The sequence below is a fragment of the Nerophis ophidion genome, linkage group LG28 (assembly GCF_033978795.1).
Source record: "Nerophis ophidion isolate RoL-2023_Sa linkage group LG28, RoL_Noph_v1.0, whole genome shotgun sequence".
Taxonomy (NCBI): domain Eukaryota; kingdom Metazoa; phylum Chordata; class Actinopteri; order Syngnathiformes; family Syngnathidae; genus Nerophis; species Nerophis ophidion.
In genome coordinates this window covers 27,265,341-27,292,526 of record NC_084638.1, presented here as the reverse complement: position 1 = coordinate 27,292,526, position 27,186 = coordinate 27,265,341, and the positions used below count along the sequence as shown (strand labels likewise).

Genomic DNA, 27,186 nt, shown 5'->3' with positions numbered 1-27,186 from the left:
ACTTTTGTTTCTTTTTTTTTCTAGTCTGTCACTCTAAATTTCCTCATCCACGAATCTTTCATCCTCGCTCAAATTAATGGGGAAATTGTCGATTTCTCGGTCCGAATCGCTCTCGCTGCTGGAGGCTCACATTATAAACAATGTGAGGATGTGAGGAGCCCTACAACCCGTGACGTCACGCGCACATCGTCTGCTACTTCCGGTAAAGGCAAGGCTCTTTTTTATTAGCGACCAAAAGTTGCGAACTTTATCGTGGATGTTCTCTACTAAATCCTTTCAGCAAATATATGGCAATATCAGGAAATGATCAAGTATGACACATGGAATGGACCTGCTATCCCCGTTTTAAATAAGAAAATCTCATTTCATTACGCCTTTAACTTTGACAGCCCTAATGGGAAAAGTTTACAACGTGATCTCGAGATTGTTTCTTTGTTAATTTGTAGGTGTAGCTTTTGGATTACTATGTATGAGTCTCTAATTGCTGCCTTCACTACTAAATTTGCTAAATTTAATTAAAGTGTAGATTTAATTGGGGCTTCACGGTGGCGGAGGGGTTAGTGCGTCTGCCTCACAATACGAAGGTCCTGCAGTCCTGGGTTTGAATCCAGGCTCGGAATCTTTCTGTGTGGAGTTTGCATGTTCTCCCCGTGAATGTGTGGGTTCCCTCCGGGTACTCCAGCTTCCTCCCACCTCCAAAGACATGCACCTGGGGATAGGTTGATTGGCAACACTAAATTGGCCCTAGTGTGTGAATGTGAGTCTGTCTATCTGTGTTGGCCCTGCGATGAGGTGGCAACTTGTCCAGGGTGTACCCCGCCTTCCACCCGATTGTAGCTGAGATAGGCGCCAGCGCCCCCGCGGCCCCAAAAGGGAATAAGCGGTAGAATATGGATGGATGGATGTATGGATTTAATTGGTTGAAACTGCCCAACCTTAATAGTGCATGTTTCACCTTCAGTATATGAGCTGTTGAAGCTTGAAAGAGACTCACAGGCATAAACCGCAGAAAAGTGGATGAAGGAACTTCAGTGTGTGAAAGTTTGGTTGGCGAAGATGAAGAAAGGTGGCATTGGTTACCATCTTTTCTGGTACTGCTGTGGGTACTAAGAGATCATTAAGACACTCCTCGACATTGACTGAGTGTAGGATCCACTAAACAGCCGCTTTCCTCGTGATGTTAAGTGCTATTGATTGGGAAGGCATATGAATTAACTCGGTTTGTGGACACGCCAGTGTCAGTGACGGGTCTACATACCGGCCTGGTTGGTGGTGATGTTGACCGTGGAGTATCGCGGAGAAGCAGGGTTCTTCCCGGAGACACCGTTGACCGCCTGCACCTCGAAGCTGTAACGGGTGTGAGCCTGCAGATTCCTCACCACCACCTTCCTCTGCCTCAGCCCCAGCCTCCGGGGGGAGATGTCCACGTTGTCGTCGCAGCGCGTGCAGGGACTGCGGTCTCGCAGGCATTTCTTACACACCACGTTGTACACCAGGTCGCTCCTTCCGCCGGTGTCCTCGGGCTCCTCCCACTCCAGTGACAGCGAGGTCTCGTTGACGCTGGATATTACGTTGCGGGGGGCTGATGGGATGGCTGCAAAGTGTAGAAAATGATGGTCAGTCATCGTTCCTACTCAGCAGTTATTAACTAACCAGTTATTCAAAAATCAACGCTATTGTTTGTAATGCCATCAACCTACTCGGTTGCTTGCAATTTACACCAAAATTGTCATGATCCATGTTTAGTTCCTGTTTTTGTGCACCCTTGTTTACGACGTATGATTTTCACCTGCCTCTGGTGTTCGGACCGCGCACCTGTTTCCAATCTAGAGACATTATTTAAGCCTGTCTTTGCCAGTCAGTCGTCCTGGCGTCATTAGTTGTTTCATGCCACAGTTTCATGCTACGGTAAATGGGTTATACTTGTATAGCGCTTTTCTACCTTTTTTTAAAGGAACTCAAAGCGCTTTGACGCCATTTCCACATTCACACACACATTCACACACTGATGGCGGGAGCTGCCATGCAAGGCGCTAACCACGAGCCGTCAGGAGCAAGGGTGAAGTGTCTTGCTCAAAGACACAACGGACGTGACAAGGATGGTAGAAGGTGGGGGTTGAACCAGGAACCCTCAGGTTGCTGGCACAGCCACTCTCCCAGCCGCGCTACGCCGTCCCTTATGCCATTATTTACGCTAGTTGTTCACTTTATGCCATGTCTCTGTAAGTTTTGTTTGCTTTACGCAACCCTCTCCGTAAGTCTTATTTCATGCCACAGTTAGAGTTTTTGCCTGTTCTATAGTTCGCCTTAGCTTCCACGTGCGATAGGTACACTTGCCTTTATTATTTCCCTGTTATTTTGTAGTTACATTAATAGATACGTTCCTACCTGCAAGCCTTGTCCGGAATAGTCCGCTTGCATCCCGGGAGAACAAACATCGCAGTAAGCTGCAAAAATCACGTTGTGACAGAATGACGCCAGGACAATTGACTGGCAAAGACAGGCTTAAATAATGTCCCTAGATTGGAAACAGGCGCGCGGTCCGAACACCAGAGGCAGGTGAAAATCCTACGTCGCCATGGTAACTAAAACAAACAGGGGTGCACAAAAACAGGAACTAATGGAGTCTAAAACTAAGAGAACAAAACGAAAACATGATCCGGACCATGGATCATGACAAAAATGCAGGGACAGGAGACAGCGTGAAAATAAGTGCAAAGGTAAACTTCTGTAGCTTGGGACGGCACAGAAAACTAGCGCAGTACATAGAAAGAGGTCGGGAACAAGCCTACGTTCACACCGCAGGGTCAAATGTCCAATTAGGATTTTTTAAATCGAATTTGATCTTTTTCATATGGCCGTTCACATTAAAAAAAATATTTGATTTCTCAAGTGCACGTATGCGGACATGACCTCACACGCACTTTGGTGTTGACACAAGTAAACATGGCTCCAACTCTCGTCGGTCTCAGTACTGGCGCAGTGTGCTAATTTGAAGGATTTTGTGCAATCTAAGTCAACATTTTTTTCACCAAATTATTGCGTGTAGATTAGGGGTGCCCACACTTTTTCTGCAGGCGAGCTACTTTTCAATTGACCAACTCGAGGGGATCTACCTCATTTATATATATCATTTATATTTATTTATTTATGAAAGAGACATTTTTGTAAACAAGTTAAATGTGTTTAATGATAATACAAGCATGTGTAACACATATGGATGTCTTTCTTTCACAAAGACAAGAATATAAGTTGGTGTATTACCTGATTCTGATGACTTGCATTGATTGGAATCAGACAGTAATGATGATAACGCCCACATTTTCAAATGGAGGAGAAAAAAAGTTGTCCTTTCTGTACAATACCACATGAAAGTGGTTGGTTTTTGACATCTAATTCATCCAGCTTCCATACACTTTACAAGAAAAACATTGGCGGCAAATTCCGTAGCTTGCTTGATTGACATTCACGGCACCCGAGGGTCTTGTGAGATGACGCTGGCTGCTGCCAGTTCATTATTATGAAAAAATGACAGAGAGGAAGGCGAGAAACACTTTTTATTTCAACAGACTTTCGCGCCGTCCCTTCCGTCAATACTCTAAAGGCAGACTGCACATTTCCTATCTTCACAATAAAAGCCCTGCTTCATGCTGCCTGCGCTAACAAAATAAGAGTCTCGGAAAGCTGGCGTGCACAAGTGATGTGCACGCCAGCTTTCTGAGGGATCGCTTGTGCACGGCAGTTTCCCGAGACTCTGTATTTAGTTAGCGCAGGCAGCATGAAGCAGGGCTTTTATTGTGAAGATAGGAAATGTGCAGTCGGCCTTTAGAGTTTTGACGGAAGGTATGGCGCGAGAGTCTGTTGAAATAAAAAGTGTTTCTCGCCTTCCTCTCGGTCATATTTTCATAATAATGATCTTGCAGCAGCCAGCGTCATCTCACAAGACCCTCCGGTACCGTGAATGTCATTTAAGTGACGTCTTGGTGAAGATTGATGATCAGTAATGTTTAGGTCTATTTTTTTTGAAAGCCTGGCTGGAGATCGACTGACACACCCCCCGCGGTTGACTGGTAGCTCGCGATCGACGTAATGGGCACCCCTGGTGTAGATAGTAAGAAGAGGGCAAGTATTTTGGCAGTTTTACGAGATATTTTGCTTCGATTTCCGCTTGAAAAGACTTTGAAGCACAGGAGTGGTGGAACGTTCAGGTTTCGAGTTCCTAAAACTAGTTTTCTGCTCATTTGTCAACAATTTATTTTGTAACCGTCTGTATTGGCGAATAATTATGACGTGTATCCCTTTTTATTGCGACCTGAACTCAGGAGCGTTTCACATTGAGGACTCATCGCACATATAATCAATTTGTATCCACATAAGAATGAGCCCTGGGTCAAATATGAAAAGGTCGGAATCGCACCGTTCACACAGACATGGGAAAAACTTATACAGGGCGAAACAAATTGGAATTTAACAAGGACTAAGAAGCAACCTGATTTCCAAGCAGTGACAGGTGTGTCCTGAATGCCAAATTAAGACAATTGGATAAAGTGTCAGGAAGTGGAAACAAGAAAGCATAAGCGCTGAAACGTAAATAACACCAAGATCTCAACACAAGTCCAAAAACTATCAAAGAGGGTCATCCATTCATCCATTTTCTACCGCTTATTCCCTTCGGGGTCGCTACAATCGGCCGGAAGGCAGGGTACACCCTGGACAAGTCGCCACCTCATCGCAGGACCAACACAGATAGACAGCATTCACACTCACATTCACACACTAGGGCCAATTTAGTGTTGCCAATCAACCTATCCCCAGGTGCATGTCTTTGGAAGTGGGAGGAAGGGGGTGGGTGGGTGTAAGGATCGGTGTAACGCGACCTGTCGCCATCACCTCTCCACCTCGTCGCTGCCTCCACATAGCCTGGGGGGCAATAGACCGGTGAAGTGGACCGGCTTCGTCGCGTGAAGAAGCCTAAAATTTTTGGTTGTGTTTTCCGCTGCATTTGCTGAATGGCGATATACGATATATATCTCGATATTTTTTTCCGCAAAGTAAAAAAAAAAACATTCCTAGTTACCTGAGATACTAAGTATGTCATCATTCATCTCATCATGCTTAATTTATTACAGCATTTTGGAAGCCTGTAGTTGATTTTTATTATTTAAATGTTATATTTGTATCAACATGTGATAGCAGGGACCCTGCCATTCAAAACTAGGCTGCTACATTACTGATGATGAATGCAACCATAGCTGAAAAAAATAGTACAATAGCAATAGGAGAGACTATTCATCCCTGAACACCATGAAGGCTTTATAATGCAGTTAGATTATTATGTCAACTCTCCGAGACAGCTTCTGGAAAGTCTTCATTTAACATAATGTCGTTTGTTGCTGCTTCAACACAGCTCAATCAACACAGAAAAAAGTAAAGTGAAATAACAGAGTAGACAGACAGAGCTTTGCTGTCCGTAACACACACACGCACACACACACACCGCAAAATGAGCTAACGTTACGCTAAAAGCTAATCAGCCTTCACCTCAAGGACTGCAAGCGAGCTGAGCCGCCGTTTATGTTTCTAGAACATCAACGGTCTCATTGTGATGTTACGAGTAGTTGACTGGGAGGTGTATTTATTATAATTTGGGGAGAGTCCGCTGCCATGCGCTCTGAATACGCACTGCTGATTGGCTGTCACCGCTCTGCGTGTAACCAATCAGATGGTTCTGTGGGTGGGACAATGCTGGAGAGAGTACCGACAGAAACAGAGGCAGAACGAAGTGGCGCTGCTTGTTAAGACTTTAGCTTGGGCGGCGGCTCTTTGTCGTTAAGGCGGCGGCCTTAGCAACAAAGGGCAGCGGGAAACCCTGCTGTATGTCTTTCAAAAAAATAGTCACATGTGAGGAAGTTTGCAGTTCAGCCTCTGCTTAGGAAACAGCAATTACAAAACAGTTGGACATTTAAAAGTTCAGAGAAAGTCGAAGTAGGTTAACCTGTGAAATTGGACATTTTCAAAGCTGTATATCCCTAACTTCTTCTGTTGATGCACTTCATCTTCAACATCATGAGCTGTCCATGATGTGGGTGAGCCTTTGGCGTTAAACGGCAGGACAACCCGGGACACACAATGCTAACAACACACACTTCAACAACACAAAATGCCAACACGACAAGCGCGTGACTCTTTTCACGGATAACCCTGGTTCTCGTGTTGTTTTGAAGACCGAAAACGTCAAGTCATTTCTAGTTTGGTGCGATAGCCGGTTTACAATATGTTACTACGTTTATCTGTGTACACATTAGCCTGAGGACTTGAGGGGGTTGTGATCGACGTAACCAAACCCGCCACTTCTCGAGTTCGATATCCGGTCCCATCGGTTTAAAGTTAACAACACTAGGAATTACCCAGGATGTGACCAAGTATTTCCAGGTAGTGTCGAGGCACTGCTAGAGTAATGACTTTGATTGATTAATTGATTGATTGAAACTTGTATTAGTAAATAGCACAGTTCAGTACGGGTGAGTATTGCAATCTACAGTATAACACACCCAAGGCTACTATATAGGCCTAAGAAGTGTGACATGGAAACGCAATGCATTGTGGTTCTTGCTGGCATCTGCATAGCTTTTTTCCATGGCTGAACCAATACTCTGTCCTAAAGTTCAAAACTTGGCACGAAAGTACGACAAAATTAACTGCTATGGCGATTGTCATGAAAAACTATTTCCAGCGTGTAAGCAAAGCCAAGAAAGTCGGATTAGTGGGCTATTAACAGGGTATCTGCAGGTTTCAGCAAGTCAAATTTAAGACTTTTTAAGACATTTTTAATGCCACCTCGAATGAAATTTAAGACCGAAAAAAATAATAAAAAATCTATAAATATAAGCGATGGTCGGGGATCCCACTGTACTACAACCTCAATGACAATCAGTCAAGTTTACTTTTTGTATCTTTATTAATAAACAAACTGATAAGCACCACTCTGCCAAACAGCGTATCCAAAATCTTGAGAGATCCAAAAACTTTGACATCCAAAACAAACAAACCAACACCAACGCCAGATAAAAACATAATAACCGAGGTGGTAAAAAAAAACACGTATTTAGGAGGTTGTAAAGTGTTTTTTTATGCTCCAACTAATAAAGTACAAAACCCAAAACCAGTAAAGTTGGCACGTTGTGTAAATAGTAAATAAAAATTCAATTGAATACACTGCACAGACCAGATAGTGAACGTTCAAACTGGAAAACGTTGGTATTTTTTGCAAAAATTAGCTCATTTGGAATCTGATGCCTGCAACATGTTTCAGAAAGGCTGGCACAAGTGGCAAAAAATACTGAGAAAGTCGAGGAATGCTCTTCAAACACTTATTTGGAACATCCAACAGGTGAACAGGTTAATTTGGAACAGGTGGGTGCCGTGATTGGGTATAAAAGCAGCTTCCATGAAATGATCAGTCATTCACAAACGATGGGACGAGGGTCACCACTTTGTGAACAAATGCATGAGAAAATTGTCAAACAGTTTACGGTCCGTAATATCAACAAAAGCTTCAGAGAATCCTGAGAAATCACTGCAAGTAAGCGATGATATTACGGACCTTCGAACCCCTCAGGCAGTACTGAGCGACATAAGTGTGTAAAGGATATCACCACATGGGCTCAGGAACACTTTTGAAAACCACTGTCAGTAATTACAGTTTGTCGCTACATCTGTAAGTGCAAGTTAAAACTCTACTATGCAAAGCCAAAGCCATTTATCATCAACACCCAAAAACCCTGCTGACTTCGCTGGGCCTGAGCTCATCTGAAATGGACTGATACAAAGTGGAAAAGTGGTCTGACGAGTCCACATTTCAAATTATTTTTGGAAACTGTGGACGATGTGCCCTTCGGACCAAAGAGGAAAAGAACTATCCAAATTTTTATAGGCGCAAAGTTCAAAAGCCAGCACCTGTTATTTGCAAAAAAGTTTCTCAGTTTGAACATTAAATATCTTGTCTTTGCAGTCTATTCAATTGAATATAAGTTGAAAAGGATTGGCAAATCATTGTATTCTGTTTTTAACTTACGAATTACCAGAGGTGGGTAGAGTAGCCAGAAATTGTACTCAAGTAAGAGTACTGTTACTTTAGAGATTTATTACTCAAGTAAAAGTAAGGAGTTGTCATCCAAATATTTACTTGAGTAAAAGTAAAAAGTATGTTGTGAAAAAACTACTCAAGTACTGAGTAACTGATGAGTAACCTGTTCGTTTAATGATTACGGCACCAAATAATGCACAAAAATATAAAAATAGCAATGAGCAAATTCATAGCCAGGAATATCTCTTAAGCAACTAAAACACTAATATATATTAAATAATAATATATTAAAAAAATAAATAAGGCAAATTGAGCCACAATAACTTAACAGCACCATAGGCTCAGTAGGCATTTATTGATTGATTGATAGATTGATTGAAACTTGTATTAGTAGATTGCACAGTACAGTACATATTCCCTACAATTGACCACTAAATGGTAACACCCCAATAAGTTTTTCAACGTTAATCAATTACTTAATACATGACCAAGTCGAGGTGATCTACCTCATATATACATACACACACATATCATATATATATATATATATATATATATATATATACATACATTTATATATACAGTATATAATTTATAGTTATTTATTTTGCTGTTTTTGTTGACATGTTGAAGGTGTTTTAATGAATATACATGCATGTTTAACACATAGATTCCTATCTTTTATGAAGACAAGAATATAAATTGGTGTATTACCTTACTCTGATGACTTGCATTGATTGGAATCAGACAGTATAGTGCTGATAACATCCACGTTTTCAAATGGAGGAGAAAAAAAGTTCCTCCTTTCCGTCTAATACCACATGAATGTCGTTGGTTTTTGGCAACTTATTTGTCCAGCTTCCATATTCGTTTGTATACACTTTACAAGAAATACATTGGCGGCAAACTCCGTAGCTTGCTAGCTTGTTTGCGCTGGCTTTCGGAGACTCTTATTTTGTTAGCGCAGGCGCGATGGAGCGGCACTTTTATTGTGAAGACAGGAACTGTGCGATCAGTCTTTAGGCTTTTGACGGGAAGTACCGTTGAAATAAAAAGTGTCTTTTTTCCTTTACACTTTTGATTGATTGATTGAAACTTTTATTAGTAGATTGCACAGTACAGTACATATTCTGCACAATTGACCACTAAATGGTAACACCCCAATAAGTTTTTCAACATGTCGGGTTCTACGTGTGACGGTCACGTGACCGCCTGGTTTTGTTTGATTGGTCCAACGTCACCAGTGACTGCATGTGATTGGTGAAACGCAGACATGCGTAGATCCTACTTTGAATGCATGTCTGCCAAAATCAAAACAAACAAAGCGTGCATTAACAGATCGATGAAAAAAAGTAGCGAGTAGCGAGCTGATTGTAGATAAATGGAGCGGAGTAAAAGTAGCGTTTCTTCTCTATAAATATACTCAAGTAAAAGTATGTTGCATAAAAACTACTCTTAGAAGTACAATTTATCCCAAAAGTTACTCAAGTAGATGTAACGGAGTAAATGTAGCGCGTTACTACCCACAACGTGCCAACTTTGGGTTTTGTTTTTCAATCCTAGTTCAGGAAAATAAGTTTACCACAGTCAATTGGGGTGTGAATGTTTGGGCACCTAACAATTCGATCCTATTCCGATTCCTGGGGTGATGAATCCATTCGGAATTGATTTACTATTCAAGACGGTTCTCGCAATTTATTACCGTAAATTCCAGACCATAAGCCGCTACTTTTTTTTTTACACCGCTACTTATAAACAGTGTGGCTAGTTTATGGATTTTTTTAATACTCAAAGTCATAAAGCAAATAGTTTTAATTAAACACATGCAAAGACACTTAATTGATGTGTTATTGTTTGTCCTATGGCGCCATCTTTTGGAGGACTTGGCTCCGTGTAGGTGGGGCTTGGAGAATGCTTGCAAGTGTTTCCTGCTGTTTAAAGGGGAACATTATCATCAAACCTATGCAAGCGTCAATGTATGTTGAAGAAAAAAGACCATGTATTTTTTTAACCGATTTCCAAACACTAAAAGGGTGAATTTTGGCAGATTAAACGCCTTTCTGTTTATCGCTCTTTTAGCGATGACGTCAGAACGTGACGTCACCGAGGTAACACACCCGCCATATTCATTTTCACATTACAAACACTGGGTCTCAGCTCTGTTATTTTCCGTTTTTTCGACTATTTTTTGGAACCTTGGAGACATCATGCCTCGTCGGTGTGTTGTCGGAGGGTGTAACAACACTAACAGGGAGGGATTCAAGTTGCACCACTGGCAAGAAATCTTCCGCCAGACCCCCATTGAATGTACCAAAGGGTCTTCACATTTGACCGGCGATGCCAAGACAGACATGGCACATGCAAAGACACTTAATCGATGTGTTATTGTTTGTCCTATGGCGCCATCTTTTGGAGGACTTGGCTCCGTGTAGGTGGGGCTTGGAGAATGCTTGCAAGTGTTTCCTGCTGTTTAAAGGGGAACATTATCACCAAACCTATGAATAGATGTATGGATAACCTGCAGATGCATTTGCAACGATTAAGTCAACAAAATCACAAAGGCGAGTTTTGTTGATGTTGTTGACTTATGTGCTAATCAGACATATTTGGTCACGGCATGACTGCCAGCTAATCGATGCTAACATGCTATTTACGCTAGCTGTATGTACATTTGAAACTAGATACCCACATTTAATGCAAAACAAACACTTACCAATCGACAGATTTAAGTTGCTCCAGTGTCACAAGATGCGAAAGTCCTGATCGTTTGGTCCGCACATTTTACCGGCGATGCTAATAAGGCAGCCATGCTATGGGCCACTTCATTAGGTACACCCACGCTATGGCCGAATAGCGTCAATACCTATTCGCTCAATAGCTTCAATTTCTTCTTCAATTTCGTTTTCGCTATCTGCCTCCATACTCCGATCATCTGTTTCAATACATGCGTAATCTGTTGAATCGCTTAAGCCGCTGAAATCCGAGTCTGAATCCGAGCTAATGTCGCTATATCTTGCTGTGGTAACCGCCATGTTGTTTGTATTGGCAGCCCTGTATGACGTCACGGGGAAATGGATAGCTGTTTTGACGATAGCGAAAATAAGGCACTTTAAAGCTTTATTTAGGGATATTCCGGGACCGCTAAAATTTTGAAAAAAAATTCTAAAAATACAACAAGCCACTGGGAAATGATTTTTATTGTTTTTAACCCTTTTGAAATTGTGATAATGTTCCCCTTTAAAGCTTTGAACCAGGGGTCGGGAACCTTTTTGGCTGAGAGAGCCATGAAAGCCAAATATTTTAAAATGTATTTCCGTGAGAGCCATATAATAGTTTTTAACAATGAATGTAACTAAATGCCTGCATTTTTTTAGTAAGCCCAACATTTTTAGAGTATTGTAGGTCTATTATTCTTTTTAAGAACATTGTTATCCTGAAGCTAACCAATAATAAATCAAATACTTCTTATCACGAATGCGACTTCTTGAACAGGTGCGGTAGAAAGCGGATATTTTGACACTGTGATTACCAGCGTAATTATGTAGGTAGGTAAGTATTGTTATTGCCCAAGTACAACACAACTTTGTTGATTGACTGATTGATTTGATTCGACAAACAAACAGTGTTTAGGGTCAGACAACAGCTATGGGGAGAAAAAAAAACTCCAGAGCAAAGCATATATACGTATCACAACATACATCTCCGGACTTGCAACAGAGGGCAGGGAGTGGGGGGCTACGGTAGCGGGCTGCAGCTCTTCAAACACTGCCCAGTTGTCCATCACCCCTAAGGGATTCGCGTCAAGGGCGTTTGGATGAATTATTAATTACTTATCGTGTTAAGCAATGTCAGCTAAGATTTATCTTGAGAGCCAGATGCAGTCATCAAAAGAGCCACATCTGGCTCTAGAGCCATAGGTTCCCAAACCCCTGCTTTGAACCAAAGTAGAAAATTAATTCTGTTTTCTAATCGTCCATAGCGTTTCTACCCATATGGATTCTTCATTCATCACTCCAAGCAATGCTTGTAAGTTTTACAATATAAATAAAACAATTCTTATTTTGATTGATATAGGCTTTTATTAGTAGATTGCACAGTACAGTACATAATCCGCACAATTGACCACTAAATGGTAACTCCCGAATAAGTTTTTCAACTTATTTAAGTCGGGGGTCCACGTTACTTACTTATTAAACTTAGAATGTGTGATTTCTGGAGGAGTGTTTTCATGCATATTTGTACGTGTATATAATAATATAATGAGGCTAACATCGTTAGCATTAGACAATATGCTGACAAATTTACAAGTGTCTGTGTTAGTATTATTAACTTACAATAGCATTCTGTTTGTATTGTTTCAGTTTCACAAATTCCTCACCGTGGACTTATTCAGTCTGTTCAGCTGATTGGAAACCTAGCTTTCTACAGCTCAAGGGTCCATGACCATGACTTCTGTTTTTTGGGATCAGCCGTTTGACTGCAGTGTTATGGACACCATTTGGAAACAATTAAGGTATGTAAAAAAAGGTTTATAAATAACAAATTTCACAATGTATTTCACAATGCAGTTTACATATGGCATTTTTTTCTCTATAGTCCAGAATTGATTGACTGATTGATTGATTGAATGTTCTATTAGTAGATTGCACAGAACAGTACATAGTCCGTACAATTGACCACTAAATGGTAACACCCGGATAAGTTTTTCTACTTGTTTAAATCAATTCATGGTAAGAAAATACGGTGATTAATATAATAATTGTAATGAAACTGTCACGTTGTTGGCGCATTGTGATGAGTGTGGAGTCACCCCAAGATGCACAAGGACCAGACAGGCAGAAATAGCAGGTAAGACTTGATATAATATATAAAAAATAAAAGAACACTGATACAAAAGGCAAAATAAAGCGTGTGCCTACGCACGGGAAGCTAACGCTAAACTTAGCATGAGACAAAGTCCAAAAAGTGACGAGCCGAGCGCACGCGAAGCTAAGACGAGACTTAGCACATGTAAAGACATAAGGGATAATACCGACCTGAGAGTCCCGTGAAGCAAACAACGGACCAAGACCGAACAAAGGGAGAAGGCAGGCTTAAATACAGAAGCAATAATCAGAACACAGGTGCGCAGATGGGAGAAATGAGGAACCATGGAAACAAGATAAAACAGGAAGTGCAAAAACTAAGAACAGAAAGAGTCCAAAACGATCAAGAAAACACAAAAGGACTCAGAAACCAAAACCATATATGATCCGGGCGGCGGATCACAACAGAAACTTTTTCAAAACTGGTTAGAAAAGCTCCCTCTGGTTGCATGGAGAAAAAAAAATATATATATATTTTTTTTTAATCCATTTTTGAAAGTTATTAATCCATTTAGAATTGGGATGACAAATTATCACAATTTAGAAGAGAATAAAAAAATGTGTGCACCCCTAACGGTCTGGCCTGTAACCAATTGGCTGCGATGAACGAGGGATTACTGTAATGAGAAAGAAAAGGATGTACTGCATGTAGGGGTGTAACGCTACGTGTATTTGTATCGAACTGTTTCGGTACGGGGGTTTCAACAAGTTCGGAAGCAGAAGTCTTCACAAGCTGCTCTGCTTTCTGCCTCTGTCCCTGCCTCATTGTCCCGCCCACACAACCATCTGATTGGTTACATACAAATCCAATCAGTAGTGCGTATTCAGACTTCAGAACGATGTAGTCAATGCTTTAGCGTCGAGCAGATATTCGTCTAGCAGGGGAGGAGCGGACTCTACCCAAATTATACTAAACACTTCCCAGTCACAACTATTACAAACATCACTATGAGCCCGTTGACCTTCTGGAAACTTAAACAGCTGCTCAGCTCGCTGGCAGTTCTGGCTTGAGGTGAAGGCTAATTAGCTTTTAGCGTAATGTTAGCTCATTTTTCTGTGTGTGTGCGTGCGTTTGCGTGTTTTAGGGGCAGCAAAGCCCTGTCTGTTATTTCATTGAACTCCATTCTGTTTAGAGATGAATAGTCTCTCCTATTGCAATTGTACTATTTTTTCAGCTATAGTTACTTGAATCATTAGTAATGTAGCAGCCTAGTTTTGAATAGCAGGGTCCCTGCTATCACATGTTGATAAAAAGACGACATTTACATAATAAAAGTCAACTACAGGCTTCCCAAATGCTGTAATAAATCAAGCATGATGAGTTGACATTAAGGAAACTGTTTAATGTTGCACTTTTTATATGTAGAAGAAAGGTTTTTTCATTTTATTTAATCAAAGCAACAACTTGAGGCAGTTTAATGTGGATTAACGTGGGCAGAATTATTATAGTGTTTCCAATGTTAAAAGGATAAAGCCTTTGTTTACAAATTTGGTAAATAAATAACCAAAACATTTATATTTTTTTGTTTTCTTACTGTACAGAAAATGAACCAAACCGTGACCTCTAAACCGAGGTACGTACCGAACCGAAATTTTTGTGTACCGTTACACCCCTAACTGCATGTGTAGCTTAGTCCTCATTACTAAGTAATACGGTGCATACAAATACGAAAACCAAGTGTCCGTTGCTTTTCTTCTTGGTGCTCACGGATAACCACAACTCCCATATCAGCAGAGAATGAACACAGTCCTCTGCCTTTTGAGTGAGGAATGTTTGAAATGTGGATGATAACCGCTAGAGATGCGCGGTTTGCGGTCTCATCCGCGGAGTCCGCGGATAAACCGCGGGTCGGGCGGGTGACATGACAAAAAAATTGATTTTAGTAAGATTCAGGCGGTTGGCGGTTGAACCACCCGGAAATATTTGATATACATGGTTCTGGGATCGGTATCCTTTGCCATTTAAAGAGCAATTTAAGACCCGTGTCATAAAGCGAAGAATACAATAGGAGACGCAATTATTCTCTTGAATGACTGCCGGCAGTCACCCAGATAATAAGTATTAGGGCGTGCTATGAAGTCTGTGGCTTTGTCGCCTTCTACAACATTTACGATCTGCTTGTCAGTCCAGCATCGTGTTGTGAGTGGCTTCCGCGGCAACACGCACACGACTGCGAGGCATACTGGGGGACACAGAGTACACTAATGGTTGTGATATAAACAATTTTAACACTCTTACTAATATGCGCCACGCTGTGAAGCCACACAATACAAGATTGACGAACACATTTCGGGAGAACATCCTCCCAGTAACACAACATAAACGCAACACAATAAATACCCACATTCCTTTGTATCCTTGAAAATTCCTGACTATTTTATAGCACCTCTCTATTATTCTCTTGAATGACTGCCGGCAGTCACCCAGATAATAAGTATTAGGGCGTGCTATGAAGTCAGTGGCTTTGTCGCCTTCTACAACATGTACGATCTGCTTGTCAGTCCAGCATAATGTTGTGTGTGGCTTCCGCGGCAACACGCACACGACTGCGAGGCATACTGGGTGACACATAGTACACTGATGGTTGTGATATAAACAATTTTAACACTCTTAGTAATAGGCGCCACGCTGTGAAGCCACACACTACAAGATTGACAAACACATTTCGGGAGAACATCCTCACAGTAACACAAGATAAACGCAACACAACAAATACCCAGAATCTTTTGTATCCGTGACAATTCCTGAATATATTTTAAACCCCCCACGCCCCAACCCCACCTTACCGACGCACGTGGGGGTGGGGGTTTGCTGTCGTCATCCACCCGCCGTCCACCCGAACCAACATTTTATCGGAACCGTACCCGCCCGCCAACCGCCCACTGAAATACATCAGAGGTCGGCCGCCTTTACCACTCACAGTGTTAAGATCCGCTGCTCGGATCTTACATTATTTGGTTTTGAGTCTTTTGTCTTTGTCTTGTTGGTTCAATTTTAACACTCTTAGTAATATGCACCACGCTGTGAAGCCACACAATACAAGATTGACGAACACATTTCGGGAGAACATCCTCACAGTAACACAACATAAATGCAACACAACAAATACCCAGAATCCTTTGTATCCATGACAATCCTGACTATTTTATACACCCCGCTAGCAGCAAACCCCCACGTGCGTCGGTAAGGTGGGCGGATTGGGGGCGTGGGGGTTTAAAATATATTCACGGTGTGTCACGGATACAAAGGATTCTGGGTATTTGTTGGGTTGCGTTTATGTTGTGTTACAGTGAGGATGTTCTCCCGAAATGTGTTTGTCAATCTTGTACTGTGTGGCTTCACAGCGTGGTGCATACTACTAAGAGTGTTAAATTGTTTATATCACAACCATCAGTGTACTATGTATCACCCAGTATGCCTTTCAATCTTGTACGTGTGATTGCGGAAGCTGCACACATGTTGCCGGACTAACAATCGGTTCGTACATGTTATTGAAGGTGTCAAAGGCAATGGTTTCACAGCATGCCCTTATTCTTGTCATCAGGATGAACGCTATTGGATAGTCGCGAGAACGTTAGCGGCTCCGATTGTCTTCATTACTCCGAGACACAGGTTTAAATAGCTCTGTGTGTCACGTTCGGCGCGCATCGTGTGCGGGTGTTGCGTCACCCCCGGAATGCACGAGGACCAGACAGGCAGGAGTAGCAGGTAAGGCTTGATTTAATGTATAAAATGATAAAAGAACAGTGATACAAATGCAAAAGAAAGCGCGTGAAACGCACGGGGAGCTAAGCTAAACACTAGCACTCAATAAAAAGTCCACAGAAGCGCATGTCGAGCGCACGGAAGCTAAGGAGGAACTTAGCAAGCCAGAACACGACAAACTTAACCAAACGTGCGTGTTGCATGGAGCAAGTGACGGACCCAGGCAGAACAAAGGGAGGAGGCAGCTTTAAATACCGAAACAATAATCAAAAATAGGTGTGCGTCAAACGGCCAGTGCAGGTGGACAAATCAAGTCGCCATGGTGACAAAAACAAACAAGGAAGTGCACCGACTAAGAATCGGAAGTGTCCATGAACCAAGAAGATGAAGACAAAAAGACTCAAAACCAAATAACGTAAGATCTGAGCAGCGGATCTTAACACCGTGAGTGGTAAAGGCGGCCGACCTCTGATGTATTTCAGCGGGCGGGTACGGTTCTGATAAAATGTTGGTTCGGGTGGACGGCGGGTGGATGACGACTTTGGTGATGCGGTTGCGGATGATATAATTGCCTATCCGCGCATCTCTAATAACCGCTACGGGGTGTGGGACACAGACTGGTTAAGCCATGGGTGTCAAAGTCTGGCCCGCCATGTAATTTACTTTGGCCCTTGAGACAATATTAAATTAACATTAGAGCTGGCCCGCCGGTATTATACAGCGGTGGTGCATTCGCCGCTAATTCTAATAACTGCCAACTCTCACGATTTTCCCAGGAGACTCCCGAATTTCAGTAGCCCCCTCCCCCGAAAATTTACCGGGACAACCATTATCCCGGATTTCTCCCGATTTACACTCGGACAAAAATATTGGCGGCGTGCCTTAAAGGTACTGCTTTTAGCGTCCTCTACAACCTGTTGTCATGTCCGCTTTTCCGCCATACAATCAGCGTGCCGGCCCAGTCACGTAATGTATGCGGAGTCTGCACACACACACAAGTGAATGCAATGCATACTTGGTCAACAGTCATACAGGTCACACTAAGGGTGGCCTTGTAAACAACTTTAACACTGTTACAAATATGCACCACATTGTGAACCCACACCAAACAAGAATGACAAACACATTTCGGCAGAACATCCGCACTGTAACACAACATCAACACAACAGAACAAATACCCAGGACCCCTTGCAGCACTAACTCTTCCGGGACACAACAATATACACCCCCCGCTACCAACAAACCTCGATTTTGCATGTCACTATAAAGTTATATAAGCCTTGCTTGTTCAATATTCAATACAAAACTTGTTTGGGTCCCTATTAAAAGGTTAAGTCGTTCAACTTTGGCCCGTGGCTTTGTTCAGTGTAGAATTTTGGCCCCACTTTGTATTTGAGTTTGACACCCCTGGGTTAAGCCAACGTGCTCTTCATCCTATTACCAAAGAAGAAGGACGAAGGGAAGGAAGAAGTCTTCTCCAAACAAGACGTCCAATAACTTTCTGCCTTCAGCCCCGTTTCACTTGCCCCGTCCTTTCCAATTAGCGAGAGACGGTTCAGAGCGGAGGCTCTTCTAATTGGACACCACTCTTAAACGCACGCTGAGCCCAAGCTGCCGACTGGCTCAACACAAAGCACAGGCTGCCTGGCACAAGCTCTGACAGACCGCGGGGGGACGGAACTGTTAGGCCTGTGTGTTTGAATGTTTAGTCGGAGGTGCTGATGCCCCAGTTCATGCCTGTGTGTGTGTTGGACAGTGTCAGAGTCCATAGTGTTCCTGCGACAGGGAGGACAGTTGCAAGCCGTGTGTGTGTCATTTAATGTGTGGAAAGGCCCCCGGAGAGTGATTTTACACAGTCAAGGCAGCTCATGTCACTCTAAATCAGCACCATCACCTCTCTAGCCGCCTCTCTCAGAGCTTTGTCCAGTCGCAACTGATATGGACTCTGGAGCAGATCACATTAGTTACCGGCAAGCCTACAATTTCCTACTGACATGGCTCACATTTGTTTCCATCGGCCGCTTTTCGGCGACATATGTCACATATACCCAGCTGTGACTGTAGTCAGCTGGAGGCGTGTCTTAATGAAATTAAACAATGGATGTCCGCTAACTTTTTGCAACTCAACGCCAAAAAAACGGAAATGCTGATTATCGGTCCTGCTAGACACCGACCTCTATTTAATGATACAACTCTAACATTTGACAACCAAACAATTAAACAAGGCGACACGGTAAAGAATCTGGGTGTTATCTTTGACCCAACTCTCTCCTTTGAGTCACACATTAAAAGCGTTACTAAAACGGCCTTCTTTCATCTCCGTAATATCGCTAAAATTCGCTCCATTCTGTCCACTAAAGACGCTGAGATCATTATCCATGCGTTTGTTACGTCTCGTCTCGATTACTGTAACGTATTATTTTCGGGTCTCCCAATGTCTAGCATTAAAAGATTACAATTGGTACAAAATGCGGCTGCTAGACTTTTGACAAGAACAAGAAAGTTTGATCACATTACGACTGTACTGGCTCACCTGCACTGGCTTCCTGTGCACTTAAGATGTGACTTTAAGGTTTTACTACTTACGTATAAAATACTACACGGTCTAGCTCCATCCTATCTTGCCGATTGTATTGTACCATATGTCCCGGCAAGAAATCTGCGTTCAAAGGACTCCGGCTTATTAGTGATTCCCAAAGCCCAAAAAAAGTCTGCGGGCTATAGAGCGTTTTCATTTCGGGCTCCAGTACTCTGGAATGCCCTCCCGGTAAAAGTTGGAGATGCCACCTCAGTAGAAGCATTTAAGTCTCACCTTAAAACTCATTTGTATACTCTAGCCTTTAAATAGACTCCCTTTTTAGACCAGTTGATCTGCCGTTTCTTTTCTTTTTCTCCTATGTCCCACTCTCTCTTGTGGAGGGGGTCCGGTCCGATCCGGTGGCCATGTACTGCTCGCCTGTGTATCGGCTGGGGACATCTCTGCGCTGCTGATCCGCCTCCGCTTGGGATGGTTTCCTGCTGGCTCCGCTGTGAACGGGACTCTCGCTGCTGTGTTGGATCCGCTTTGGACTGGACTCTTGCGACTGTGTTGGATCCATTATGGATTGAACTTTCACAGTATCATGTTAGACCCGCTCGACATCCATTGCTTTCCTCCTCTCCAAGGTTCTCATAGTCATCATTGTCACCGACGTCCCACTGGGTGTGAGTTTTCCTTGCCCTTATGTGGACCTACCGAGGATGTCGTAGTGGTTTGTGCAGCCCTTTGAGACACTAGTGATTTAGGGCTATATAAGTAAACATTGATTGATTGATTGATTGATTGATACTGCTGTTCTGTGACATATTTCATAAACATTATTAGGATGTAGGGTTGTTCAGTTTATCAGTACTAATAATAAAGTACTGCGATCCTAATTGATTGAAATCGGTACTATACTGCCTTTGGGTAGTATACATATACCGTATTTTTCGGTATATGTATATATACGACTGAGGATTTCATGGAAGCTGCTTTCATACCCAATCATGTCACCCACCTGTTCCCAATTAGCCTGTTCACCTGTTGGATGTTCCCAAAAAGTGTTTGATGACCATTCCTCAACTAGAAGCATTTAAGTCTCACCTTAAAACTCCTCTGTATACTCTAGCCTTTAAATAGACCTCCTTTTTAGACCAGTTGATCTGCCGCTTCTCTTCTTTCTCCTATGTCCCCCCCTCCCTTGTGGAGGGGGTCCGGTCCGATGACCATGGATGAAGTACTGGCTGTCCAGAGTCTAGACCCAGGATGGACCGCTCGTCGGGACCCAGGATGGACCGCTCGCCTGTGTATCGGTTGGGGACATCTCTACGCTGCTGATCCGCCTCCGCTTGAGATGGTCTCCTGTGGACGGAACTCTCACTGCTGTCTTGGATCCGCTTTGAACTGAACTCTCGCGGCTGTGTTGGAGCCACTATGGATTGAACTTTCACAGTATCATGTTAGACCCGCTCGACATCCATTGCTTTCGGTCCCCTAGAGGGGGGAGGTTGCCCACATCTGAGGTCCTCTCCAAGGTTTCTCATAGTCAGCATTGTCACTGGCGTCCCACTGGATGTGAATTCTCCCTGCCCACTGGGTGTGAGTTTTCCTTGCCCTTTTGTGGGTTCTTCCGAGGATGTTGTAGTCGTAATGATTTGTGCAGTCCTTTGAGACATTTGTGATTTGGGGCTATATAAATAAATATTGATTGATTGATACGACTGAGGATTTCATGGAAGCTGCTTTCATACCCAATCATGTCACCCACCTGTTCCCAATTAGCCTGTTCACGTGTTGGATGTTCCCAAAAAGTGTTTGATGACCATTCCTCAACTTTCTCAGTCTTTTTTGCTACTTGTGCCAGCTTTTCTGAAACATGTTGCAGGCATCAAATTCCAAATGAGCTAATATTTGCAAAAAATAACAAAGTTTAGCAGTTCGAACGTTAAGTACCTTGTCTTTGCAGTATATTCAATTGAATATAGGGTGAAAAGACTTTTCAAATCATTGTATTCTGTTTTTATTTACCATTTACACAACCTGCCAACTCCACTGGTTTTGGAGTTTGTAAACACCTCAGAGATGACTGATGATGGATCTGAGAGAGGACAAGTTGGCCCACCAGGTATGTTTTTGTTCACTCTAAAGTTGCTTGATAGGCCTCAATTTAAGTTATTCAACCCAAAACTGGAACAAAGATTCGTCCACAATTATGACATCACTTCTTTGAACTTACAAAAATACTGAGCCGTGGTGAAATGTACAGTATTCGACTTACTGGTGCAGGCAGTCTCCGGGGGGTCGCTATCAGCTCGGTAGAAACCACTCTGGCAGGGACAAACACTGGCTCCTCGGGCGCTTGTGCGACTGTTAGACGGGCAGGCGGCACAGAACCCGTCCCCAAATTTGGATTTGAAAGTCCCAGGGATGCAAGCTGGAAGAGAGGGTGCAGAAATAAAGATGGGCAATCAGGGAGAAAAAGGCGAGCTGTCACGCTAAAAGACAAGCAGCCGTCACGCCTGTCAGAGAACAAAAGATGCGCTGATGAAGCTCGGTATTTATGGAGACGTCGATACTGCAATGAGAAATGGGCCACACTTAAGAACCAGTTATCTTTATATTTGCATCCGCTCTCGCATTTTCACTCTTTTCCAGGTGACATTAATCTCCCTAATGTGGGCTGACAGCCAAGCTTAACGGTAGAGAGGAGGAAACGGCGGATGAAGATGACGATAGACTGCTGACAGGAGATTGCTGTTTTCAGACAAACAGGGACGGGAGAATGTTTCTGAGGAGGATGGATACACCCTCAAACTATCAATCAGTGTCTGCTCGGCCTACAGCCCTCAGAATATCAACAACGCCTTAAAGGGGAACATTATCACAATTTCAAAAGGGTTAAAAACAAGAAAAAATCAGTTCCCAGTGGCTTGTTTTGAAGTTTTTTTTTTCAAAATTTTACCGGTCTCGGAATATCCCTAAATAAAGCTTTAAAGTGCCTTATTTTCGCTATCTTCGAAACCACTATCAATTTCCCTGTGACGTCATACAGTGCTGCCAATGTAAACAAACAATGGGAATACCACAGCAAGATATAGCGACATTAGCTCGGATTCAAACTCGGATTTCAGCGACTTAAGCGATTCAACAGATTACGCATGTATTGAAACAGATGGTTGGAGTATGAAAGTATTGAAGAAGAAACTGAAGCTATTGAGCGAATAGCTATTGACGCTATTCATAGCCATAGCATGGCCGACTAGCTGCGTTAGCATCGCCGGTAAAATGTGCGGACCAAACGATCAGGACTTTCGCACCTTTTGACACTGGAGCAACTTAAATCCGTCGATTGGTAAGTGTTTGTTTCGCATTAAATGTGGGTGGAAGGAAACGTAATATAGTTGCAAATGCATCTACAGGTTATCCATACATCTCTGTGCCATGTCTGCTTTAGCACCGCCGGTAAATAGCATGTTAGCATTGATTAGCTGGTAGTCAACATCAACAAAACTCACCTTTGTGAGTTCGTTGATTATCGTTGCAAATGCATCTGCAGGTTATCCATACATCTCTGTGCCATGTCTGCCTTAGCATCGCCGGTAAAATGTGGAGACACTCCAGCACATTCAATGGGGGTCTGGCGGAAATGGGGGTCTGGCGGAACTTTCAATGGGGGCCAGTGGAGCGACTTAAACGATTCAACAGATTACGCATGTATTGAAACAGATGGTTGGAGTATGAAAGTATTGAAGAAGAAACTGAAGCTATTGAGCGAATAGCTATTGACGCTATTCATAGCCATAGCATGGCCGAATAGCTGCGTTAGCATCGCCGGTAAAATGTGCGGACCAAACGATCAGGACTTTCGCACCTTTTGACACTGGAGCAACTTAAATCCGTCGATTGGTAAGTGTTTGTTTCGCATTAAATGCATCTGCAGGTTATCCATCTCTGTGCCATGTCTGCTTTAGCACCGCCGGTAAATAGCATGTTAGCATCGATTAGCGTAGCATGTTAGCATCGATTAGCATCGCCAGTAAATATGGAGACACTCCAGCACATTCAATGGGGGTCTGGCGGAAATGGGGGTCTGGCGGCACATTCAATGGGGGCCAGTGGTGCAACTTGAATCCCTCCCTGTTAGTGTTGTTACACCCTCCGACAACACACCGTCGAGGCATGATGTCTCCAAGGTTCCCAAAAATAGTCCAAAAAAACGAAAATAACAGAGCTGAGACCCGGTGTTTGTAATGTGTTGAAAATGAAAATGGCGGCTGTGTTACCTCGCCGACGTCACATTCTGACGTCATCGCCTCCAGCGCGACAAACAGAAAGGCGTTTAATTCGCCAAAATTTACCCATTTAGACTTCGGAAATCGGTTCAAAAAATCTATGGTCTTTTTTCTGCACTATCAAGGTATATATTGACGCTTACATAGGTCTGCTGATAATGTTCCCCTTTAAAATGCAAGCACGGATCTGTCATAATTAACATATAAATCAGCGCTGGATTTGAAGGCAGCAGCAACCAGACACAAAAAGCGTTATATTAGATGCCGTTGTACGGATAAACCGTGGTAAGCCAAAACGAAAGAAGGATTCCAATAGAGGGGATTACCAGTGTTAGATGTGGATAAATTAGCCTGGTTTGCCACACTCCCAAGCGGGGTATTTGGAAAACATCTGTCCTGTCAGCATGAATCCTGACCAGTTCGGGGAGTGAGTGATTAACTAGTCGGCCTAAGTGGTCTTTCATTCTGAACCCGAGCTCCAGCCTAATTCTCAACAATGGCACTTCCAGGATAATCAGCGCAGCTAACAGCCCTAAAACTGCGCAATAAAAAGCTCAAGGAAATAAGATGACAGCGCAGAATGTTTCCCTGCACACGAGCCTGCAGGCTCCACACTATCTGCTCGCATTCATTTTTGTCCTATTACACAGTGCATTAGATTTTCTTTTATTTGTTTTCATCGAGTGGGTTGCTGAGTCGCCCCACTGCCTGGCTTCAATCCAATAACCCGGGGGTGTCCAAACGTCAGCCTGGTAGCCAAGTGCGGCCCGCCAGCAACTTTGGCCCGTGCGAGTTCACAAGTTTAATCAGGAATCTGATAATTGCTGCAACTTTGCCATCTTGTGGACATAGTCCATGGGTGTCAAACTAATTTGGCCCTTGAGGCAATATCAAATTAACGTTAGAGCTGGCCCGCCGGTGTTATACAGGGGCGGTGTCGCTATAATACCGCACTCACCGCTAATGCTAATACTTGCCAACCCTCTGTCAGGCTTTCCCCTGACAGTTTGTCTATGTTTTAGTTTTTTCCTCTGCATTTGTCTGTTTCCTCTGTGTTTAGTATCTCCTGTTTTTAGTGCTCTTATTTTGTCAGCTTCCTGTCTTGTTCCCTGAGTGCTGTGTTCCTCCTCAGCAGCGGCTGATTGCCACCTGGCCACACCGGTTGCCAATCAGCCCGCTCCTATTTGTACCTGCTTTGTCTTGTGTCAGTTGCTGGATCATTGTACTGTCTTGTCGATGTCACGTCTGGTCGCTCTTGTGATGTGTTATCGCTCCTGTCGTGTCGTACCTTGTCTTTGCAGTGTAGCGGTAAGCTATATTCAGTTGATGTTTGTAGCTTGCTGTTTTTTTGTTCCCTGCTTTCGTTTTATTTTTCATTATACAAGTAGGACTTCTGTTTGCCTGTTCGCTACCCGCTAGCTTCCACGCTGAGCTCCTGTTTGTTATTTTCTAGCTCCCAGGCTAGCTCCTTTTGTTTGATTACCCGCCTCGTGCGCGCTTTTTGCTTGTACCCTTTTGGTTTTGTTTTTGTCTCAGTATTTAATTAAATCATGTTTTCACATTCCATACCTGCCTCCATCTCTGCATCTTGGGGTTCGTCACCAAATAACCATGACACCCTCCCGATTCTCCGGGAGACTCCCGAATTTCAGTGTCCCTCCCGAAAAACATTCTCCCGATTTCCACAATATTGGGGGCGTGCCTTAAAGGCATTGCCTTTAGCGCCCTCTACAACCTGTCGTCACGTCCGCTTTTCCTCCATACAAACAGCGTGCAGTCACATAATAAATGCGGCTCATACACACACACAAGTGTATGCAACGCATACTTGGTCAACAGCCATACAGGTCGCACAGAGGGTGGCCGTATGAACAACTTTAACACTGTTACACATATGCGCCAACACTCTGAACCCACACCAAACAAGAATGACAAACACATTTCGGGAGAACATCCGCACCGTAACACAACATAAACACTAAACACAACAGAACAAATACCCAGAACCCCTTGCTACAACCCCCCCCCCTCCCATTTATTTTCAAATGTATTAGCTTGTGGAAAAAGTTAGTGTTGATATATACCTCAGAAGGTTGCAAATAGAAAACAGGCATTCAATTTTTTATTAAATGTTATTTAATATGCCGTTGATGTTTTTTCGTTTGTTTTTTGAAAGTTGACTTTGCACTATTAAGTTATATAAGCGTTGCTTGTTCCATATTCAGTGTTAAAGCAAATCAGTGTAGTAAACTGAGCAATGATTATTGATATTTTTTTGATATTATTATTATTTGAAACTCGATTTTGCATGTCACTATAAAGTTATGTAAGCCTTGCTTGTTCAATATTCAATGCAAAACTTGTTGGGGTCCCGATTAAAATGTTAATTTTTTTCAACCTTGGCCCGCGTCTTTGTTCAGTTTAAAATTTTGGCCCACTCTGTATTTGAGTTCGACACCACCGACATAGTCAGTAAATCAGGTTAATGACAATGATTTACGCGATAACGTTAAAATATTACTGATAGTCACACACACACGTAAGGTGTGTGTGTTTGACCCATCCACTTGTTTACCCCCCTGGGAGGTGAGGGGAGCAGTGAGCAGTAGCGGTGGCTGCGCTCGGGAATCATTTTGGTGATTTAACCCCCAATTCCAATTATTATACTCTTTGGTATGACTCGGCCGAGGTTTTGAACTCACAACCTGCCAATTTTAGGGCGGACAGTCTAACCATTAGGCCACTAAGCAGGTTGAAGTGTCCACAGCAGAGCATTTTGACATATGACCCAATCCGAACAACTTTTCCCACTCATGGCGCAAATAAACTAGCACAAAAAGTCAACACACGTGGTCACACACAACACAACCTGCTCACTCAACCCTGTGGATATTATTAAAAAAATGTCCAATCACAATATATAATTACAAATTACACCCATTTTAAATCCCCTGCAATGCATGATGGGAAAAATGCAAAACAATTATCCATGTTTGGTGCCACTTGTTGAGTTACTTGATAATTCTGATGGTTTGCAAAAATCATGTCACGTCGGGCTCGCATAGTTTCGCGGTGGCTGTTTCCCCAAGATCCAAATGGAGGTCAGGAAGCGGCGTGCAGGTGAGAAAGATGATTTAATCCAATAATCAGGACAAAATACGAAAATACAAGACAAGGAGCAAGAAGCAAGTAGAACCAACGTAAATGTCGCGTGTTGCGAACAAGACAGGAACACATAGCTCTCTGATTAGTGACCGAGAGCAGGTGAGTGTTAAAGGCAGGTGACAAAAATCAGCACCCATGGCAACAAAGAACACAAACCAGGGTGGTGAAACAGAAATAATCACCACTTAAAGAAATATTGAGCTAAACAAAACTAATTTTACGGTAAGAGTTGGACTTTCAGTTAGAGTAAGTGTGTGTTTGCAGTGTAGTTAATTTCCAATTACATCAATGATTAATTACACATCTATTATATTAATATAATATGTATACACATATTTTCCGGACGACAGGGCACACCGGATTATAAGGTGCACTGCCGAAGATCGGGTTTATTCAGGTCTATTTTCATACAAAAGGCACACACAGGCCGCGTTAAAAGGAGTCATTTTATTATTATTTTTTTTTTTAATTTAAAACACTTCCTTATAGTGTACATAACATGTAACGGTGGTTCTTTGGTTAAAATGTTGCAGAGATTATGTTTGACGGA

At 42.8% G+C, this 27,186-nt stretch overlaps 2 protein-coding genes and 1 long non-coding RNA gene across 7 annotated transcripts in view; 2 read left to right on the top strand and 1 right to left on the bottom strand.

Annotated features, from left to right (window-relative positions):
- LOC133545068 (uncharacterized) overlaps positions 1-12,573 on the top strand; it is a 165,529-nt gene extending 152,956 nt beyond the window's left edge. The window contains exon 3 of the long non-coding RNA XR_009804720.1: positions 12,448-12,573. This is a non-coding gene — a long non-coding RNA (uncharacterized LOC133545068). The remainder of the gene's footprint in view (positions 1-12,447) is intronic.
- The window catches only part of LOC133545263 (BMP/retinoic acid-inducible neural-specific protein 3-like), a 1,164,151-nt gene that overhangs the window by 938,545 nt on the left and 198,420 nt on the right, over positions 1-27,186 (top strand). The gene's annotated exons all lie outside the window — the stretch shown is intronic.
- Positions 1-27,186, bottom strand: part of ephb3a (eph receptor B3a) — a 189,158-nt gene that overhangs the window by 79,799 nt on the left and 82,173 nt on the right. For both annotated transcript variants that reach the window (XM_061890377.1, XM_061890378.1), the window contains exons 4-5: positions 21,458-21,613; positions 1,259-1,594 (exon numbers count right to left, since the gene is read on the bottom strand). In XM_061890377.1, coding sequence (XP_061746361.1) covers positions 1,259-1,594; positions 21,458-21,613 — 492 coding nt within the window. The remainder of the gene's footprint in view (positions 1-1,258; positions 1,595-21,457; positions 21,614-27,186) is intronic.